At 40.8% G+C, this 18,019-nt stretch overlaps 1 protein-coding gene across 4 annotated transcripts in view; it reads left to right on the top strand.

Moving 5' to 3' along the window:
- Positions 1-18,019, top strand: part of igsf11 (immunoglobulin superfamily member 11) — a 207,964-nt gene that overhangs the window by 136,917 nt on the left and 53,028 nt on the right. For all 4 annotated transcript variants that reach the window (XM_087992881.1, XM_087992880.1, XM_087992879.1 and 1 more), the window contains one exon: positions 16,069-16,276. In XM_087992881.1, coding sequence (XP_087849007.1) covers positions 16,069-16,276 — 208 coding nt within the window. The remainder of the gene's footprint in view (positions 1-16,068; positions 16,277-18,019) is intronic.

Here is an 18,019-nt window from a genome sequence, read left to right as displayed (position 1 = left end):
ACATCATGATTTTCCTTCCTTTTCCCCATAACATTTGATTGCCTTATTGATTTAAAAATCCATATATCTCCGCCTTCAGTATACATAACAATACAACTTCTCTGGCCGTCTGTGATTACAGAATGTATAGATTCACTGCCCTCTGATAGAAGAGATTCTGCCTCATCTCTGTTGCAAACGGTGACCCCTAATTCTGAGATTATATTCTCTGGTCCTCGACTTTTCCATGAGAGGAGACAACCTTTCCACATCTACCTTGTCAGGTCCCCTAAGAATCTCATATGTTTCAATTAGGTAAGCAGTTGATGTACCCCCAGAGACTCCAAGTAGTCACCCATTTAAATTTGCCCTTTAGTGCTCGTAACCATGCTGTGTTAACCATTGGAAAAACATTTCACTTAATGATTGAGATGCCACTATTTTTAAATTAAAATCAAATTTGTATTTACTGCTGAGCAACCTCATTGATGCTTAAAAATAAAATCTAATTTTATATTTGTGGAATGCCAAATTTTACCATTATAACAAAATAAAATCCTGTTTAATCTTGTGTATGTCCCAATCATGTATGTTTCTCTTTACAAATTATAATTCAAAGTAAAGAATTCTGTGTGATTTATTACCTGTTTTGCTGACTGAGAGAATACTTCTGTATGATTGGTTATTTTTCATGTTTGACATTTCGTACTGGATATTTTGAGGTCCAGTTGAAACTGACATCAGGCAAAGGAAATCCGTGATTCAGAGGTTTCTGGGTTCGATTTTCTTCGAGGTCAATGCCTCTGTTTTTCTTTTCCAGTTGAGCAGCTAAGTTTTTAGCTTGCCCTTTTGGATCTTGTTGACAAATTGTCTTTGACAATCATACAAGCTGTTAAATTATAAGCATTTTAAAGGAACATCGCTAAAGGGCCATTTGTGAAGCAAGCCGAGTCACAAGATCAGTTTGGCAAGATAGATCCAAATGATGGTGAGAGCTTACTGGTCAGTGTGTTAGCCTGCAGATTGAAAATTCATAAACTTACATGGAAAGATATAATGTTGAATTGTGAGCTGGCAACAGAAAATAAGTTTAAAAGTTACTGGCTAAATGGTTGAAGAACCAACTGGTGTAACCACTCTTCAGGGAAGAGAGCTATCAACTAACCTGTATGCAATTTTGTTCAGCTCTGCATTTTTGAATTGTAAAGTCCTCAAGACCTCATTATGGACTATGAATACCGCTTTTCTTGGTTTACACATCTCAAAGACATTATAAATAAAACAAATTCCATAAAGCCAGGTGAATCATTGCAAATGATCCCAGATTTCCTTTTGGTCATGCAATCTACAGATGAACAAATTACACCTGGTCAACCTTATTGTAGCGAAATGAATTGACTACATTACACAATGTATTTTGCGACTCTGCTTGCTTTGCAAAAGTGCCTCGAATGGTATTCTTTTATGCAATGTGTTCCAAATGGCACAGCTTGACTCCAGCGTAAGTTTATTTAACTGAGAACTCTATTATTACCTTGTTCCCTTTTGAAATCCTTTCAACCATGAAAATGTATGCACTGCCAACCAGAAATGAAGGCACTTTCAGTTTATAGAATTTCTTCAAAATATTTTAGGATAACCAAAGCTTTATGCATCTGGCTAAAGCAATATAAAAGAATACTGTGTGATAGTGACTAGAATATGCATCAACCTTTCAATTATAGTTTTGGCAGTCTATAGAGTGTTATGAAAATGTGTTGCTGGAAAAGCGCAGCAGGTCAGGCAGCATCCAGGGAACAGGAGAATCGATGTTTCGGGCATAAGCCCTTCTTCAGGAATGGTCAGGTCATGGGTGAGACTTTCTTTTTATTCCCCTTTGTTTGAAGAAGGTATGGTACTTCTATCTTGAGAGTTTGAGGAAGTAGACATTCAAAATGTTTTTACTCCTTTGTGACAATCCTGAGTTTCAAACTTGTTTGTAATTTTTATGGGCTACAAGTTGTTTTGGACTATTCTCATGCTTTATGGTAGTGGCCTTGCCTTTTCCAAGTTGCACTTTACAACTTGCTGCCACACACGCACAAAGCTAGCCCGGCAACACCTTGGTTTTATCCAAGGTGTTGCAAGTGATTGGTTTTATCCAGTGCGGCTCTGATAATCTGTAATCTTTGAGCACTTCTGTGCTTTATGGCATTCATTGCAATACAGCACAATTCTGCCACACTCTCACTGACCAATGTAACTTTCTACCATCATACTGAAACTTATGATGCAATAAGTCATCCACAAGTTCCCATTTCTTACTTCATCTATTTTGCCCATGTCATTCCCTAGAGCCGGATCCAGCAATATCTCCTTTCTTGTTGGATTGGACACTAGGTGCTCTCCTGGACACAATCCAGGAATGCTTGTTCCTTGCTGCCCCTTATGCTACCACTTATCAGACTTTATACAGGTAACTAAAGTTCCCCATTAGAGCTACTCTATGATGTAGCTTCGGTAATTTCCTGGCATATTGGTTCCTGTACCCGTTTGCACTAGTATGTGGCCTTGTAGTTTGCGTCAAGCAATGGATGCTTCTTAGTCAATTTAGCAAGAGTGAAGGAATATGCCCTTGAACATGCTGAAACATTCTTTTTTTCTAGAACTACAATGCTTTCTTTAGCCAATAATACCAACTTTCCTTTTCATTGTTTTCCTATCTTTTCTGAATACCTTATAACTAGGAATATTTACCACTTACACTTGTTCTTCCTTCAGCCAGATCTCCATGATTGCTATAGCATCATAATACAACAAACCAATCTTATGAATGATGGTCTGCGCATTCATGTCTATGCCAAGTTTGAGCATCACTGACTGAGCCGGAATTTATTGTCCATCCTTAGTTTCCCATAATTGGGAAGGTGATGATGCAGTGCCTTCTTGATCCGCTGCTGTTCATTTGGTGGAAGAACATCTACAGTCCCATTAAAAAGGAAGTTCCAGGATTTTGACTGACTGAATTATCGCCATATATTTCTAAGTCAGGATGATGAAGGGCTTGGAGGGAACCTTGCAAGTGCTGGTATTCCTGGATAACTTGCATTCTTACGCTTCTAGATGGAATTTGTTGTAGGTGTAACCTTGATTTGGGCGATTACTTTCTCCTTTATGCCAATTCCACCAATTAACTTACTATTCTTTGTTCCAGGGCTATCTGCGATCCCTGCATTTCATGTACCCTGGTATTACTTTCAAACATTCTCTACTGGGTCCCAGATTCCTGCTGATTTAGTTTAAACCTTTTCCAATAGCACTATCAAAATGCCCTAAAAGATGCTCAGATTCTTTTTCAATTGAGATGCAATGCAAATGATGCACACAGGTGCCATTTCCCCCAAATGTAGTCCCAGCCTGGTAGGAATGTAAAGCCCTTCCTTCTGCACCACCTTTCAAGTCATCCTTTCAGTTGCCTTATTCTCCTGTTTCATGCACTCAGTGACATATCTAAGTGAGGTAATTCAGAGATTGGAACGGTTTACTAACTTTCTGTCAAGATCCCCAGGTTCTGATTGCAGGATCTATCCTCCTTTCCATCTGTGTCACTAACACCATTGTGGACCATGACCTTTGGCTGTTTGTCCTCCCCAGAAGAATTTCCTGGTCTTTAAAATCACCAGGGTGTCTTCCAATGCACTCAACTATTCGAGATGGTTGTCAAGGGCCATCCATGTAAGTGCAAAAAGAGCCCCATGGTATCAACAGGAATTTGGTTGAACTGTTATCTCTCTGCCATTTGTGGCTTGACCCAGAGCAGGTAGGGGTGTGTGTATTTGTGTGTGTGTAAATAACCGAACGAATGAATTAATGCAGCAGTCAATTAGGGATTTTAGAGTTCAGAAAATTCTTTGTTTTCCAGAGCTGTTTTATGGGCTCCTAGGAACCTTCAAAATCAACAAAGTCTTTGGCTTCACATGTGAAAAAATGGAAGGCAGTTTGAGTGAAGCATAAATGCTGGAATGTGAACTGGTTGGGCCAAATGACCTGTTTGTGCTGTGTCCCCTCTGTAAGTGCCATACTGAACCTGAAGTAATTCCTGCTGACATCAAATTATGGACTGGAAGAATCTGTCAACTAGCTCTATTCAATGAGTTGTTAATGTAGCTGCCTGTTCTGCTCAGCTGTGTAAAGTTGTGATGATTCCTGCTGAGCTAGCTTACGAACTACCTCCACTATCACAGATACAAAGCTACTCCTTTGCTATTTTCAACCTGATTGTAGGTTAATAGTCAAAAGGTAGCAGAAATACAGTTTACTCATTTGATTGTCTCCAGTACTGTGGATTGTACGTAGAAGTGTGTGATGAATATCTCCTGGTGTTGAATCTCATTAGTTTTTGACTGAGCAAAGGAAGTATGGTTGTAGGTCTGTTGGAACTGAGCAGATCTGATTGAACGACTGCTGGTTTAACATCCTGTACTGCAACAGCAGCATTCCTCTAAAGGCGTGGCACTTCACAGCCGAGTCGAACAAAATGTGAAATGCAATCAACATCGGGACACATTGGATCAGGTGATCAAAGCATGGTCAAGAAGTAGCTCTCGAGTGCCTTTAAAAGGGGATAGAGAAGTGGAATTTTAGAGCTCATCACTTAAAGCTGGTTATCTTTGGTGGAGCAAAACAAATTATTAATTTGCAAGTGGCCAGAATTGGGAGTAGTTCAAGGGATTTTGGAGGGAAAAAGGTTGGATGTGCTGAAAGGGGACTAATATTTGAGTGAATTTCATGTATACTGTGAGAAAACTCCATGGTTATGTCAATTAAATTATTGAAATATTGCATTCTGGCTCTCAATCTGGTCTCCCAATATATTAGGTTGAATAAAAGACCCTGCTGTAGGTTTGAATCCAAGGTATTGATTTAATAGACTCAACATTAGTTGAGATCACAAAGAGACTGCAATTAGGATTGTTGATCACAGGGGTTCTTGGGAGGCTACTTCCTTTTACTAGTGTTCCCATTCTACTAAACATCACTGCACAGTTGAATGTTCTGGCCCCCATAATATCTTCCAGACTTTTAAGGATCTTGGAACTTGCACAGGTAATTATATGAAATAATAGGGCTCAGATATTAAACTTTGCAGGCAGGCTGGTTGAGATCCCATTGTTGAAATGTGCAGTTGAAGGAGGTCTAAAGCTTGACCTATGGGCAGCATACTTTTGATTACTTCATTTTCATTGTCACTTGTTCCTCTTCTGTATTAATGTTGCCACCTGCAATACTGAATTCATCATGCCAACTAGCAGTAGAAGTGCTTTGTACTGTTATAATTTAGTAATGTAGGAAGTGAGTTGGACACTACATTCTTTCTTCATCGCCTCAGGTGTCCACAGATCAGAAGCAAAGCTTATGTTGGACAATGCATAATAAACCTTCCCTTTCAACAAAACCTACATGGCAAAACTTTGAGTGGAATATTCAATCCCTGTGTCAATGTCAGGGATTCACATGTAGTTGCCAGCTTATTGGAAAATTGTGGTGCATTGACTATAATTATCCCATCGTCACCATAGACTAAAAACTGTTGCAATTCAGTCATCATTGTTTCTTATGAGTCCTCAGGTCAAGTGTTGGTCATTCCAATCACTATGGTTTTCCGTGGTGTGGTTCATGCCGATATATCAGAAATGAATTAGCTAGTGCAAGAAAACAAGGGTTGGTTTTTTCCAGTGGATGGGGGAGGAGTCTTAAATTGCTTCTCCCATCTGCTGTAAGGTCTCCATGTATTGAGTTTGATTTGCTTTCTAATGAGGAGAAAGTGAGGTCTGCAGATGCTGGAGATCAGAGCTGAAAATGTGTTGCTGGAAAAGCACAGCAGGTCAGGCAGCATCCAGGGAACAGGAGAATCGACGTTTCGGGCATTAGCCCTTCTTCAGGAATGAGGAAAGTTTGTCCAGCAGGCTAAGATAAAAGGTAGGGAGGAGGGACTTGGGGGAGGGTGTCGGAAATGTGATAGGTGGAAAGAGGTCAAGGTGAGGGTGATAGGTCAGACTGGGGTGGGGGCGGAGAGGTCGGGAAGAAGTTTGCAGGTTAGGAAGGCGGTGCTGAATTCGATGGATTTGACTGAGACAAGGTGGGGGGAGGGGAAATGAGGAAACTGGTGAAATCCGAGTTCATCCCTTGTGGTTGGAGGGTTCCTAGGCAGAAGATGAGGCGCTCTTCCTCCAACCGTCGTTTTGTTGTGGTCTGGCGATGGAGGAGTCCAAAGACCTGCATATCCTTGGTGGAGTGGGAGGGGGAATTGAAATGTTGAGCCACAGGGTGGTTGGGTTGGTTGGTCCGGGTGTCCCAGAGGTGTTCTCTGAAACGCTCCTGCTGGACAAACTTTCCTCATTCCTGAAGAAGGGCTTATGCCCGAAACGTCGATTCTCCTGTTCCCTGGATGCTGCCTGACCTGCTGCGCTTTTCCAGCAACACATTTTCAGCTCTTGCTTTCTAATGAACCAGTCATACACCTCTGGAACAGGTGCGATTTGAACCTGGTCCTCCTGGCTCAGAGATAGGCACAATCACTCGCTGGGCCACAAGATCCCCTTATCTACCGAGTTTGAAGATTATTTCCCACATTGAAAACAACTGATGCTACTTAACAGGGTCCTTTTTCAGTTCACACCTTTTTCCAGCTTGCTTGCTTTGGCTTTTCCTTAAGTCAGTTTGTTTCAATCGGGTGAGGAGGAGTCAGATGGCGCTCTCGAGGTATGTGTGCTTTGAAGGATATGTATCTTAAAACAATTATATCATAATTACTGCCTCAATTGGATGTGATTTATCAGACTCCTGACTTGTGTTCACTCTACAACCAGCTGGAGCAGATATTAGACATGCTGCACTTAATCTTCCAGTTAACTTTATCTGTTTATAGTATACCTTCAAGTAAACAAATTACGTTAATATTAGAGCAAAATATGATGGAAGTGGGAAATCTGAAACAAAAACAACATGTTGGCAAAACTCAGGTCGGCAGCATCTGTGAAGAGAGAAACCAGTTAATGCTCAAGTCCAATACAACTTTTCTTCAAAATGCAACTAAAACTGCATTATTGTTTGACCAATCCTTGTCATGTTTGATACATTTGCGCTGAAGTGAAGAATGTAACACAAGATATTAGGAACATACCTGTACCAGTTGCGGGAGCATATGTTATGCTGTGGAAAAGTTGGCTTATTGGTTTGCATGCAATTGCAAAGAAAATCAAAAATAAGCCTCAATGAGAGGACATCAAATTTTAACTCTGGTTCTCTCTGCGATCCAGGTTGACTGGCTGATTTTTTTTTTTCAGGTATCCCATATCCACAGTTTTCTGCTTTTTGTCTTTATGATGATTGAGCACCATGCCCTCAATTAAGTTTGCTTCCTATGTTTTTTCTAGGCATGTGTGGGACCAAACATCATAAGAATTAAGGACTGATGTAGGCCACTTGGCCGTTTTCAGCTTCCATAGTCATTTATGCCTGATCTCCATCTCAACTCCATTCTCCTGTAATATCCCCACAGTACCCTTTGATCCCACAGTACCCAAAAATCAAATGACCTCCTTTCTGAATATATAAACAGCCCTATCTCTCTAGAAAGAGAATTCAGAAGATTCACAACCCTTTCAGTGAAGACATTTCTCCTTATTTCTAACCTAAATGGTTGTCTCCTCTTCTGAAGCTGTTACCCTGTGTTCTCTCTGAATCATTTGTTTCAGCAACTACCCTGTTATGTCTGCATGATATGGCCATTTAATGTCAAGTCACAATTAATTCAGAGTTGATGGTTGAATAATGAGTTATGATTCAAACTGAATCTGAATTCACACTATGTGCAGATTAATGATGTAATTTAGAGCATTGTTTAACTAATGGAGTTATGTCAGTGATTTTAGCAATGAGGTAAAGCCTGAACTCTTGACAAATATTTGTTGTTTGCAATGACAATTATGAGGCTTAATTATCATAAGTTTATGAAGTCTAAGCATGACTTAACAGCCCAAAGTGTGCCTTTACTATGTGAGAATATTTAAGTGCCTTTTTAAATAAACATCCTTTTCTCCATGGGTCATCCAGAGGTAATAAGACACCTTCCTGAATCCTTATACTGTGTGTCCTACCTTCCTTACTCAAGTTGAAGAATGCAAAAGTGAAAATAAATTATCATGGGGCAAGAGTTAAGCAAAGTGTAAATCAAACCATCAGTACTTAATTGGGATTGAAACCCATTTGCTGTCATTAATAAACATATTGTACTTACACACTGGTGCATTCTCGATGTTATAGTAAGTTTGAAAACTGCCTATCTGCACATTATTTCTATCAGAAAAAACAATCTTGTCATTCAAAAATTATTTTGCTGTTTTTGAAACAGCCTGGTATCATTTGATCTGATGAATTTTAGTCACTCCCTTTGTGCAGAAATGATACACTTTTTCTATTCAGTCATGGAGTGTGAGTGCTGTTGGTTGAGTCATCAATAATTGCCCATCTCTAGGTGCGTGTGTGAAGGTGATGGTGAGCTCCCTTAGAATAATAGAGTTATATAGCATGAAAACAGACCCTTTGGTCCAACTTTGCACCAACCAGACAGTCCAATATGACCGAGTCCCATTGCCACTATTTGGTCCACATTTTTCTGAGCCCTCCTTATTCATATACCCATTCAGATGCCTTTTAAATGCTACAATTGTACTCCTTCATTCTGGGAGCTCGTTCAATACATGCACCATCCTCCGCATGAAAAAGTTACCTCTCAAGCCCTTTTTAAATCTTTCCCTTCTCACTTTAAAACTATGCTCTCGAGTTTTGGACTATTCTCCTTATACCTAGGAAAAAGACCTTGGCTACTCTCACTATCCATATCCCTCATGATTTTAAAAACCTTTATAAGGTCACCTCTCAGCCTCCGATACTCCAGGGGAAAAAAGCTCTAGCTATTCAGCTTTTCCCTATAGCTCATATCTTCGAGTCTTGGCCTTCTGAACTATTAGAGATACTTAAGTGTGGAGATATTCACAATACTGTGACAGAGGAAATTCCAGGATTTGTACCTAGTGACAGTGAACGACTGGCAATATATTTCCAAGTCAGGGTGGTGAGTGGCTTGGGGAACTTGCAGGTGGTGATGTTCCCATGTGTATGCTGCCCTTGTCCTTTTAGATGGAAGCGCTGGTGGATTTGGAAGATGTCTTAAGGATCTTTAGTGAATTTCTGCTATGCATTTTCTAGATTGTACACACTGTTATTGAGCGTGGTGGTGAAGAGGGGGAGGCAAATAGTTGCATACATGATGCCAGTCAAGCAGAGTGGATGCCCTGGGTGGTGTCAGGCTTCTTAAATGTTGTTGGAGCTGCACCCATCCAGGCAGTTGAAGAATATTCCATCACGCTCCTGACTTGTTCCTTGTAGATGGTGTTCAGGCTTTCAGGAGTCAGAAGTGTATTATTATGAAGACTATGGTTAGTGAGGAGGAAGCCTGGAACCTGTGGAGCGGTGAGAAGGGCTGGAGACCAGGTTTGATTATGCAGACAGTGCAGAAGGACGAGTAGAGGGGAATCTGAGGATTTGGGGTTGGGCCTTGATGCACCCAGTGCACCCTCTGAAGAAGTGCACCATCTTCTCAGCTTTGTTTGTGTCAGTGCTTTTCTTAAAAATGGAAAAGAGCTACTTGCACAGCTATATTTTGTCATGGGTTATTGGGGTTAGTTGTGCTTTTAGCAACTTCAGTTATTATTGATTATTTGCTTGCATATTGTATGAGGTTTGGGATGCTGCTTCTGGAACATGCCCACCCTCACTATTATGGGGCAAGCTTGGGGTGAGTGGGCAGATGACTGGCTGGGCATCAACCATTTCTTTAATATAATATATCTTATTAAGAAAAAATAGATTTTTAAATATTACAACAAATACAAAACAATGCAATTCAAAACAGTACAAAAATAGTACAAAATTAAACCCAAATAATAAAAAAAATTCCCCAACCCACCCTCCTGTATGAATGTATAAACATATAGAGAAATATAAAATTAAAAAAAACCCTAAACTGGCTATTTAACTAAATAAATAAATACCTAACAACAAACAAATAAATAGTGATAACTCAGCCCAGCCAAACAACACTCATACATTCACAGTTCCTCCTCCCTGGATATTGGACTCATGAAACACAATCGCTACGGCTATATAAAAGCCCTTGTTAGTGTGGCAGATAATTCTGTGTCCAGGTATTTCAAAAAGGGTTGCCATGTTTTGTAAAAATTCTCAGTTTTGTGGTGTACCATATTTGTGAGAAAGTCCAGGGGAATAGGCTCCATAACAATCTTCCGCCAACCCGACAGGCCAGGAGGGTTTTGGGATATCCAACCGAGCAAGATATTCTTCCTTGCACAGAACGTAAGAATATTGAAAAGCTTTTTCTTATGCGCATCTGCAGGAAATACAATAGGTAGGCCCAAAAGGTGAGAAATAGGGTCCTTCTCCACCGCTACACCCAAAATCCTCTCCATTGCACCCGCTACAGCACTCCAATATGTTTGAAGCCTGTCACAAGACCAAAGACAATGGGTAAGAGTACCCGTACAGACCTTGCACTTGGGACATGCTGAAGATACCCCTGGTTTAAATTTTGACAAATGGTCTGGGGCTAAGTGGACTCTGTGGAGAATCTTCAACTGTAAAGCATGGGTCCTATTGCAAATTGATATCTTCCTTGCATTCTCCCAAATATCCTCCCATGCCTCTGAAGAAACTTCAACACCCAGCTCTCTTTCCCACATCTTGCAGAGTCGATCAGACTCATCTGAGGTGGCACCCACCAACTGGTGATATAAAGTACTGACAGGGAGTGTACTCTTAGCCCTTAGTGCCCCTCATTCTATGTCAGATTTGTAGGGATCAGTCAAAAGTGTGGTTTTTTTTGAATAAAATCTCTCACTTGAAAAAAAACGAAAGAGGTCTCTATTAGGTAACTCTTACTTCCGTACGAACTGATCGAAGGACATCATTACATCTCCCTCAAACCAATCACCCATGCAAGACACACCCCTAACTGCCCAACGTTTAAATCCTAAATCTATCATACCCGATTGAAAACTCTGCATACCCACTAAAGTTGTAAACAAAGATGTTTTGCCAATATTACCTTCACTCTGCCGAGTTGCCCTCCATGCTTTAACAGTATTGATGACTATTGGGTTATGGCAATATTCCCTAACTGTCCTCACCTTGTCCAAAAACAGCAAACTGGTAAGGGGGCACCTTGCCTGGGAGGCTTCGACATCTAGCCATATTGAAAGAGGATCCCCACAAACCCAATCACTTACGCAGGTCAAAAGCGAGCTTAATTGGTAATTTTTAATGTCCGGAAGGTCTACTCCCCCAAATCTGTGAGGCCACTGCAGTTTGGCTAATTTAATGAAGGGCCGTTTACAGTGACAGATAAAGAAGCTGAACCAACTGTTCAGTCTCCTGAGTGTTTGTTTATTGAAAATCAGGGGGAACATCCGTATAGGGTATAGCAAACAAGGGAGAATATTCATCTTAATAAGCGCTATCCGACCCAACCACGAGACCGGAAGTGCCTCCCATCTTTGGAGATCTTGTTTAATTTTTTTAAAATAATTGAGTAAAATTGGTTTTGAACAGCCAATCCAGAACTGGAGTAATGAATATGTCCAAATACACAAAACCCCCCTGTGACCATCTAAATGGGAATCTATAGTCACTCTCAAGAGCCAACTCTTTCGTAAGACCACCCATAGGCATAGCCTCTGATTTAGCAAAATTAATCTTATACCCTGAAAAAGCGCCAAACGCGTGAATGCATTGTATCAGGCAAGGCACTGAAAGTGCTGGATTTGTCAAGAAAATTAGAACATCGTCTTCATATAGTGAGATCTTATGTAATTTTGACCCCACTTCTGGAGCTGATATATTGAGATCCCCACGAATGGCCTCTGCCAACGGTTCAATATTAAAATTGCTTGATCGTACCCCGTTGGTAATGACCGCAGCGAGAGGTACACTGTAGAGAACCTTTACCCATCTTAAGTAAACTTCACCCAGACCAAACCGGTCTAGAGTATAGAAAAGGTACGGCCACTCAACTCGGTCAAATGCCTTCTCTGCATCTAAAGAAATCACCAATCCCTGTATTGACTGCTGTTGGCATGCTTGAATTACGTTAAGCAGCCTCCTAACGTTATTGGGGGATCTGCGACCCTTTATGAAGCCAGATTGATCCTCTTTAATAATAGAGGATAACACAGTCTCCAGCCTTAACGCAAGAGCCTTAGAGAGGATCTTAAAGTCCACATTTAAGAGCGAGATGGGCTTGTATGAAGCACAGTCTTCCGGATCCTTCCCTTTTTTAAGGATAAGTGAAATATTGGCCTCTCTCCGAGATGGTGGGAGACAATCATGACTGTATGAATCATTAAACATATTCAGCATCGGGCCTGACAGTATACTTATAATTTCCTTATAGAATTCACTGGGAAGTCCATCAGGGACCAGGTGCCTTTCCACTCTGAAGCTGCCTCACAGCTTCCTGCACTTCTTGCTCTGATAATGGGACATTGAGAAAGGACCGTTGTTCGGGAGTCACACCCGGGAGTTTCAGATCTCTAAAAAAAGATTCCATTTGGCCTGCCCCTCCTCACAATTCTCAGACTGGTATAACTTAGAGTAGAATCTCTGGAACGCCACATTAATCTTTTTATAACCACATGTTAGGTTCCCAGACCCCTACCTAATCGCTGTAATGGTTTGTGGGGCGCTTCTCTTTCTGGCAAGGTATGCTAAGTATTTGCCTGGCTTGTCACCATGCTCGTTTCACCTTTGCTTTGCAAAAGCCAGCTCCTTATTTGCCGTCTGCATGAGCACAGAATTTAGTGCAGACCGCAGTGTCGTAATTCTCTGTAGTTTGACCAACAAGGGCTGTCAAAATAGGCCTTCTCGGCTGCCTTCAACCGTGCTTCAAGGAGGTGTTGCTGCTCACCCTTCTGCCACTTCCAACTGGTGGAATATGAAATAACTAACCCCTGGCATAAGCTTTGGCAGTTTCCCAGAGAACAGGTGAGCTATCAATCGAGCCTATGTTGATGGCTAGGAATGCCCAAAATTCCCTAGAGAAATACTCCACAAACTTGCTGTCCATGAGAATAAAGGGGTCCATTTGCCAGTACCTTGAATCCACTGTAACATCCTTAATCTTAACCATGAGGTACATTGGAGCATGATCAGAGATGGCAATATTACCAATCGTACACGATGCCACCAGATCCAGGGTTACCACAGGGGTCAGAAAAAAAAAGAATCCTCGTGTGACATCTATGCGGATTAGAGAAAAACGTGAAATCCCTACCTGTAGGGTGGAGACACCTCCAGACGTCCACCAACCCTAATTCCCCACACAGACCCAATAGCTGTTTAGTTTGTGCAGAGGGTATTGAGGGACCTTTAGGCAACTTGTCTACTGTGGAGTCCATGAGGCAGTTAAAAACTCCCCCTATAATGATATGCCGCGAGTTGAGAATTATCAGTTTAGAAAAAGCATCTACCAAGAATTTAAGAGGATGAGCTGGGGGACAATAAACATTTAAAACACCATATTCTTCCCCATTTATCAAGGTTTTAAGAATTACAAACCTCCCATATGTATCCTTAATACATTCCAATAATTTAAATGAGAGATTTTTCCTAACCAATATTGCCACTCCCCTACTTCTGGTATTAAATGATGAAAAATAAACTCAGTCAAAGCCATTCTGCTGTAATTTCAGATGCTCCTTGTCATCCAAATATGTCGCCTGTAACAAAGCAATATCCACCTTCTCCTTTCTAAGACTCAAGAGTACCTTCTCCCTCTTGATTGGTGAGTGACTTCCCTTGATATTCCAGGTACACCATTTAATCGAATCATTAGCCATAATCTTCTGCAATTACATTTAAATTCCAGAGAGGAGGAACCTGAACCACAAATTGCTGAGCCTTAGTGTCACATAGTTTATGTAGTTTTTACATTTGGTGGACTAAAAGCACTACACTTAACAAACATACAAAATTATTAGAAATAAAAAACAACAAAAACCAGAAAACAAATCAACATATAAAGCGCCAATAGCACTGAGTCGGGGAACTCACCCCCTGCCCGGAAGGGGCAACTACCCATCCCGAACTGCCCATAAATAGGCATCTAACCATCTCAACCACCTTCACTTCTCCCAGCTAGAGCCGCATCGCAAGCACAAGCTAAAAAGAATAAACACCCTATAGAATATCAATATGAATAAATAAAATTTTATAAAAAAAGGGGGAATAAATACCCCACCCATCCTTTGGTATGTCATAGCTTAGAAATTTAAAATGTACATCTTAACCACCGCCAGACATGGTTTGAACCAAATTATAATCAATAGAGGAACAAAAAGGGGAAAAACAAAGCTCAAAACCGGATTTCCTCCATTTCTTTTACAGAATGATAAACGCACACCCAAGCAACAATATTTATACACACTACAATTGTTTAAATTAGGTTAGTTTGTCCACTAAGTCTCTTGCCTTCTCCGATGTGTCAAAGAGATGCATGGATCCATCTAAGATGATCCGAAGCACTGCTGGATATCTCAGGGAGTACTGAATCCCAAGCTCCCTCAGTCTTCTCTTGACACCATCATACGATTTTCGTTTCTGGATCGCCGCCGCTGAGAAGTCCTGAAAAAGCATGATCTTAGACCCCTCGTAAATTAGGGCCTTTGGGTCCTTCCCCTGGAGTCTCGAAGCCTCCATGACTCACTCCTTATCCCGGTAATGATGGAACGGTACCAGGAAAGGACGAGGGCGTTGACCCAGACCCGACATCCGTGCTGCGACCCGGTGAGCCCGCTCTATCTTCAATCCTCTCATGCCAGTCTCCAAGTCAAGGAATTTCGGAAGCCAACCTTCAACAAATTCTGCAGGCCGCTCACCTTCCTTACCCTTGGGCAGACCAATGATCCAAATGTTTTTTCTTCTGCCCTTGTTTTCAATATCATCCACTGTCACGCAAATTATGAACCTGCATCTTCAGGGCTTGGATCTCATCCTTGGATGAACTGGCATCAGCTTCCACCACTGTGACCCTATGCTCCACCTCATCCATCCTCTTCTCCAGGTGTCCCAGCTGCATCTCCTGCTTCTGCAGCATGAGAGAGACTGGAGCCAGCTTCTCTTCAATCTGTTTCCCCAACATCTCGCGAGATTTCGAGAGCTGGTTCACCAGGTCCTGGAGAGTAATCAGCTCTGAGGCTGCTGCAGGCCCGGCCTCGGATGCTCCTCCTCCCTTTTTAGGCATTTCTGGACAGCTGAAAATACAGGTAAGTCAATTTTTAAATGTTTCTTGGGGCTCCATAATCTTTCCAATGCCCCAAGCTAGGACCGTTCTGCTCCTGCTGCAATGCGAAGCTCTGCAGTGCGATCTTCTCAGATCTCCGCCATCTTAGATCCCCCATCCAACCATTTTAAATGTCATCACCAGGCAAAAATACCTTAATCATGGGTATTTAATATTCAGCATCATGAGTTTAGAGACAATAACTATAACATGTCGCCTTTAGATGAGATGTGACCAGCTTCCATTAAAAACCATTGTCTATGCTGTACATTAAACATCATCTGGTTTCGCTCCAGTAACAAAGATAAGGTAATTTTGATACCAAAATTTCAGTCGAAGTGCCTGAAAGGAATTTGTACAATTACAGAACCTGTACATTCTCTGATAATTAAGAAGATTGAAGAAATTGTAAAATTGTTAAAATGTCATTTGATTGTAAATAAACATATCTTCTCTGGGCACCTCAAATTAACATTGATCAGGTGAAGCACTATAGGACCTCTTGTGTTGCTGAAACCTGTACAAACACACAGGTGCATAGCTCTCTTGATAATCTATTCCATGTGAAAAACTCAGGTGTTCTAATAAGATAAAAATGAAGTAAATGCATGTGACACTGTGTTGTATTTTAGAATTGGTCAATGGTCACAATAAATTAAAAGCAACATATTCTATTTCTTCTTTTTCTGTCACAGGTAATTTTGTACCAGGGCGGCCAGGTAATTAGTGGAGCCACCCAGTTTAATTCCCGTGTCGGATTTGTTGTCACTATGCCAAGCACAAGTGCCTCCATCTTCATTAATAATACACAACTGTCAGACACAGGGACATACCAATGCTTGGTGAACAATCTGCCTGACAGAGGAGAGAGGAACATAGGCATTCTTGGACTGTCTGTACTAGGTATGTTATTTATTCTCCTATCTTTCTCTGAGATTATGATCCTGTATGCAATGCATAAGATATAATTTTGGCATGCTGTGCAAGGGTTATTACCTCCCAGTTACCATGAAAGTGCACACATGACAGTACGACTTGTCAAGTCAGTCGATTCACCTTATTACACAGTTGCTCAATATTCCAAAGAGATGAAAGCTGCAAATTACCGTGATCCTTCAGTGACAAAATGAATGGTCAAATTGAGGCTATATTGCTGACTTGAAGGTTTATTTTCTAGACTGGCTTTTAAGGTTATAGGTCAACTTGAGACTGCCATTTTCAATCCTACTTTCACTTGATGTTAATCCACACTACAAAATTGTGTTCAAATTCGATTATGAAACACTGGGTTATCCATTTCACTGAACACTGTATTTATAATGTAAGGGTATCAAGGTATTGCACTTTCACCTTCTATTTTGTAATTTAAGCACTGTTATATTTGAAATACTGTAACCAAAGCTTTACTTTATGAAGCATGATGACTTGAATGTCGATGAATATAAAAGATGGCAACTGAAAGTGAAAAATGCAGGAATTAAGATTAAATAGCGTGCATTGGTTTTCCATCCATTATCTTGCTCAGAACTGGAGGGGAAATGGCAGAAAAAAAACACAATTGGATGAGAAGGCCTTTACATTTTTCACCTTGAACTGGATTTCCTATAAATATCACCTCTGGTCACCTTTCCCTGACTGCTGTATTTATGTACTTATGGGTAGCAGGAGCTTTTCGTCTTATTTCGCAGCTTTGTATCATCACATGGAACCACTTAGTGGGACAAAAGACCTGCAGGAGAGATCGTCATACCTCTTGATTTCTGTAAATAGCAGACTGCAGCCGAGTTCATTGCTTTCTCTTTCTCTGAAATGCCTCTTGGGACCTTCATCTCTTTCAGGCTTGTTCTGGTGCAGTAGTAGTCTTATGTCCCCCTCTCCCAGTATGAGAGAGGGTGTCCTGGTCCTGTGGTTGTGGTGGTCTCTGATGATGAGCAGACATTTTGGCCTCAAGTGACATCACTACAAAGAGAGGGATTCAGTACGTTTGGACAACCATGGAAATTCATGCCCTTACTTTGTGCTGTTTGAGATAACTATCTTCACTACATTTCAAAATAGAGTCATATGGCACAGAAACAGACCTTTTGGTCCCAACTTGTCCATGTCGACCAGGTTTGTCAAACAAAACTAGTCCCATTTGCCAAAATGGAAAGTAGAAATGGCTTTTAGTCAAATGTTAATTATACGGAACATGCCACCTTCGCTGGCAAAATTGGTTTTAAAGATCGGAATGTGTACAACTTCAATAGCATGATTATAAATTCTCTGCTTCAACAATTTTAATACATGCATAGATACTTGATTATTTCCCTTTTTTTTTAAGTAAATAAAGATCACTATAATGTATAATTTAGCTTTGACATCTGTAGACTAGATACAGTTATTGCTTTGATCCCAAATACGGTCACAATGGATGGGCATTGTATCTGAATTTCAAAGAATCCTTAAAATTCATTGATCTTTTTCATGTTTCCAGTTGTTAGTCATCACATGTGCAAATGTGAAGGGAGCAATTAGAGCTCCCTGAGAGACAGTCTTATGAATATTCCATCTGGGACTTGTATATAAATTCAACAATAAAAACCAAAAGAGCTCCAGAGGTTGTTGGAAAAGCACCATCTGTGAAGAGAAATCAGAGTTCGTGTT

The sequence above is a fragment of the Chiloscyllium plagiosum genome, unplaced genomic scaffold (genome assembly GCF_037043375.1).
Source record: "Chiloscyllium plagiosum isolate Xiang-an unplaced genomic scaffold, Cpla_swu_hap1 HiC_scaffold_12, whole genome shotgun sequence".
Lineage (NCBI taxonomy): Eukaryota > Metazoa > Chordata > Chondrichthyes > Orectolobiformes > Hemiscylliidae > Chiloscyllium > Chiloscyllium plagiosum.
Note: the sequence above shows the minus strand (reverse complement) of the source record. Positions and strands in the feature narration are given on the sequence as shown.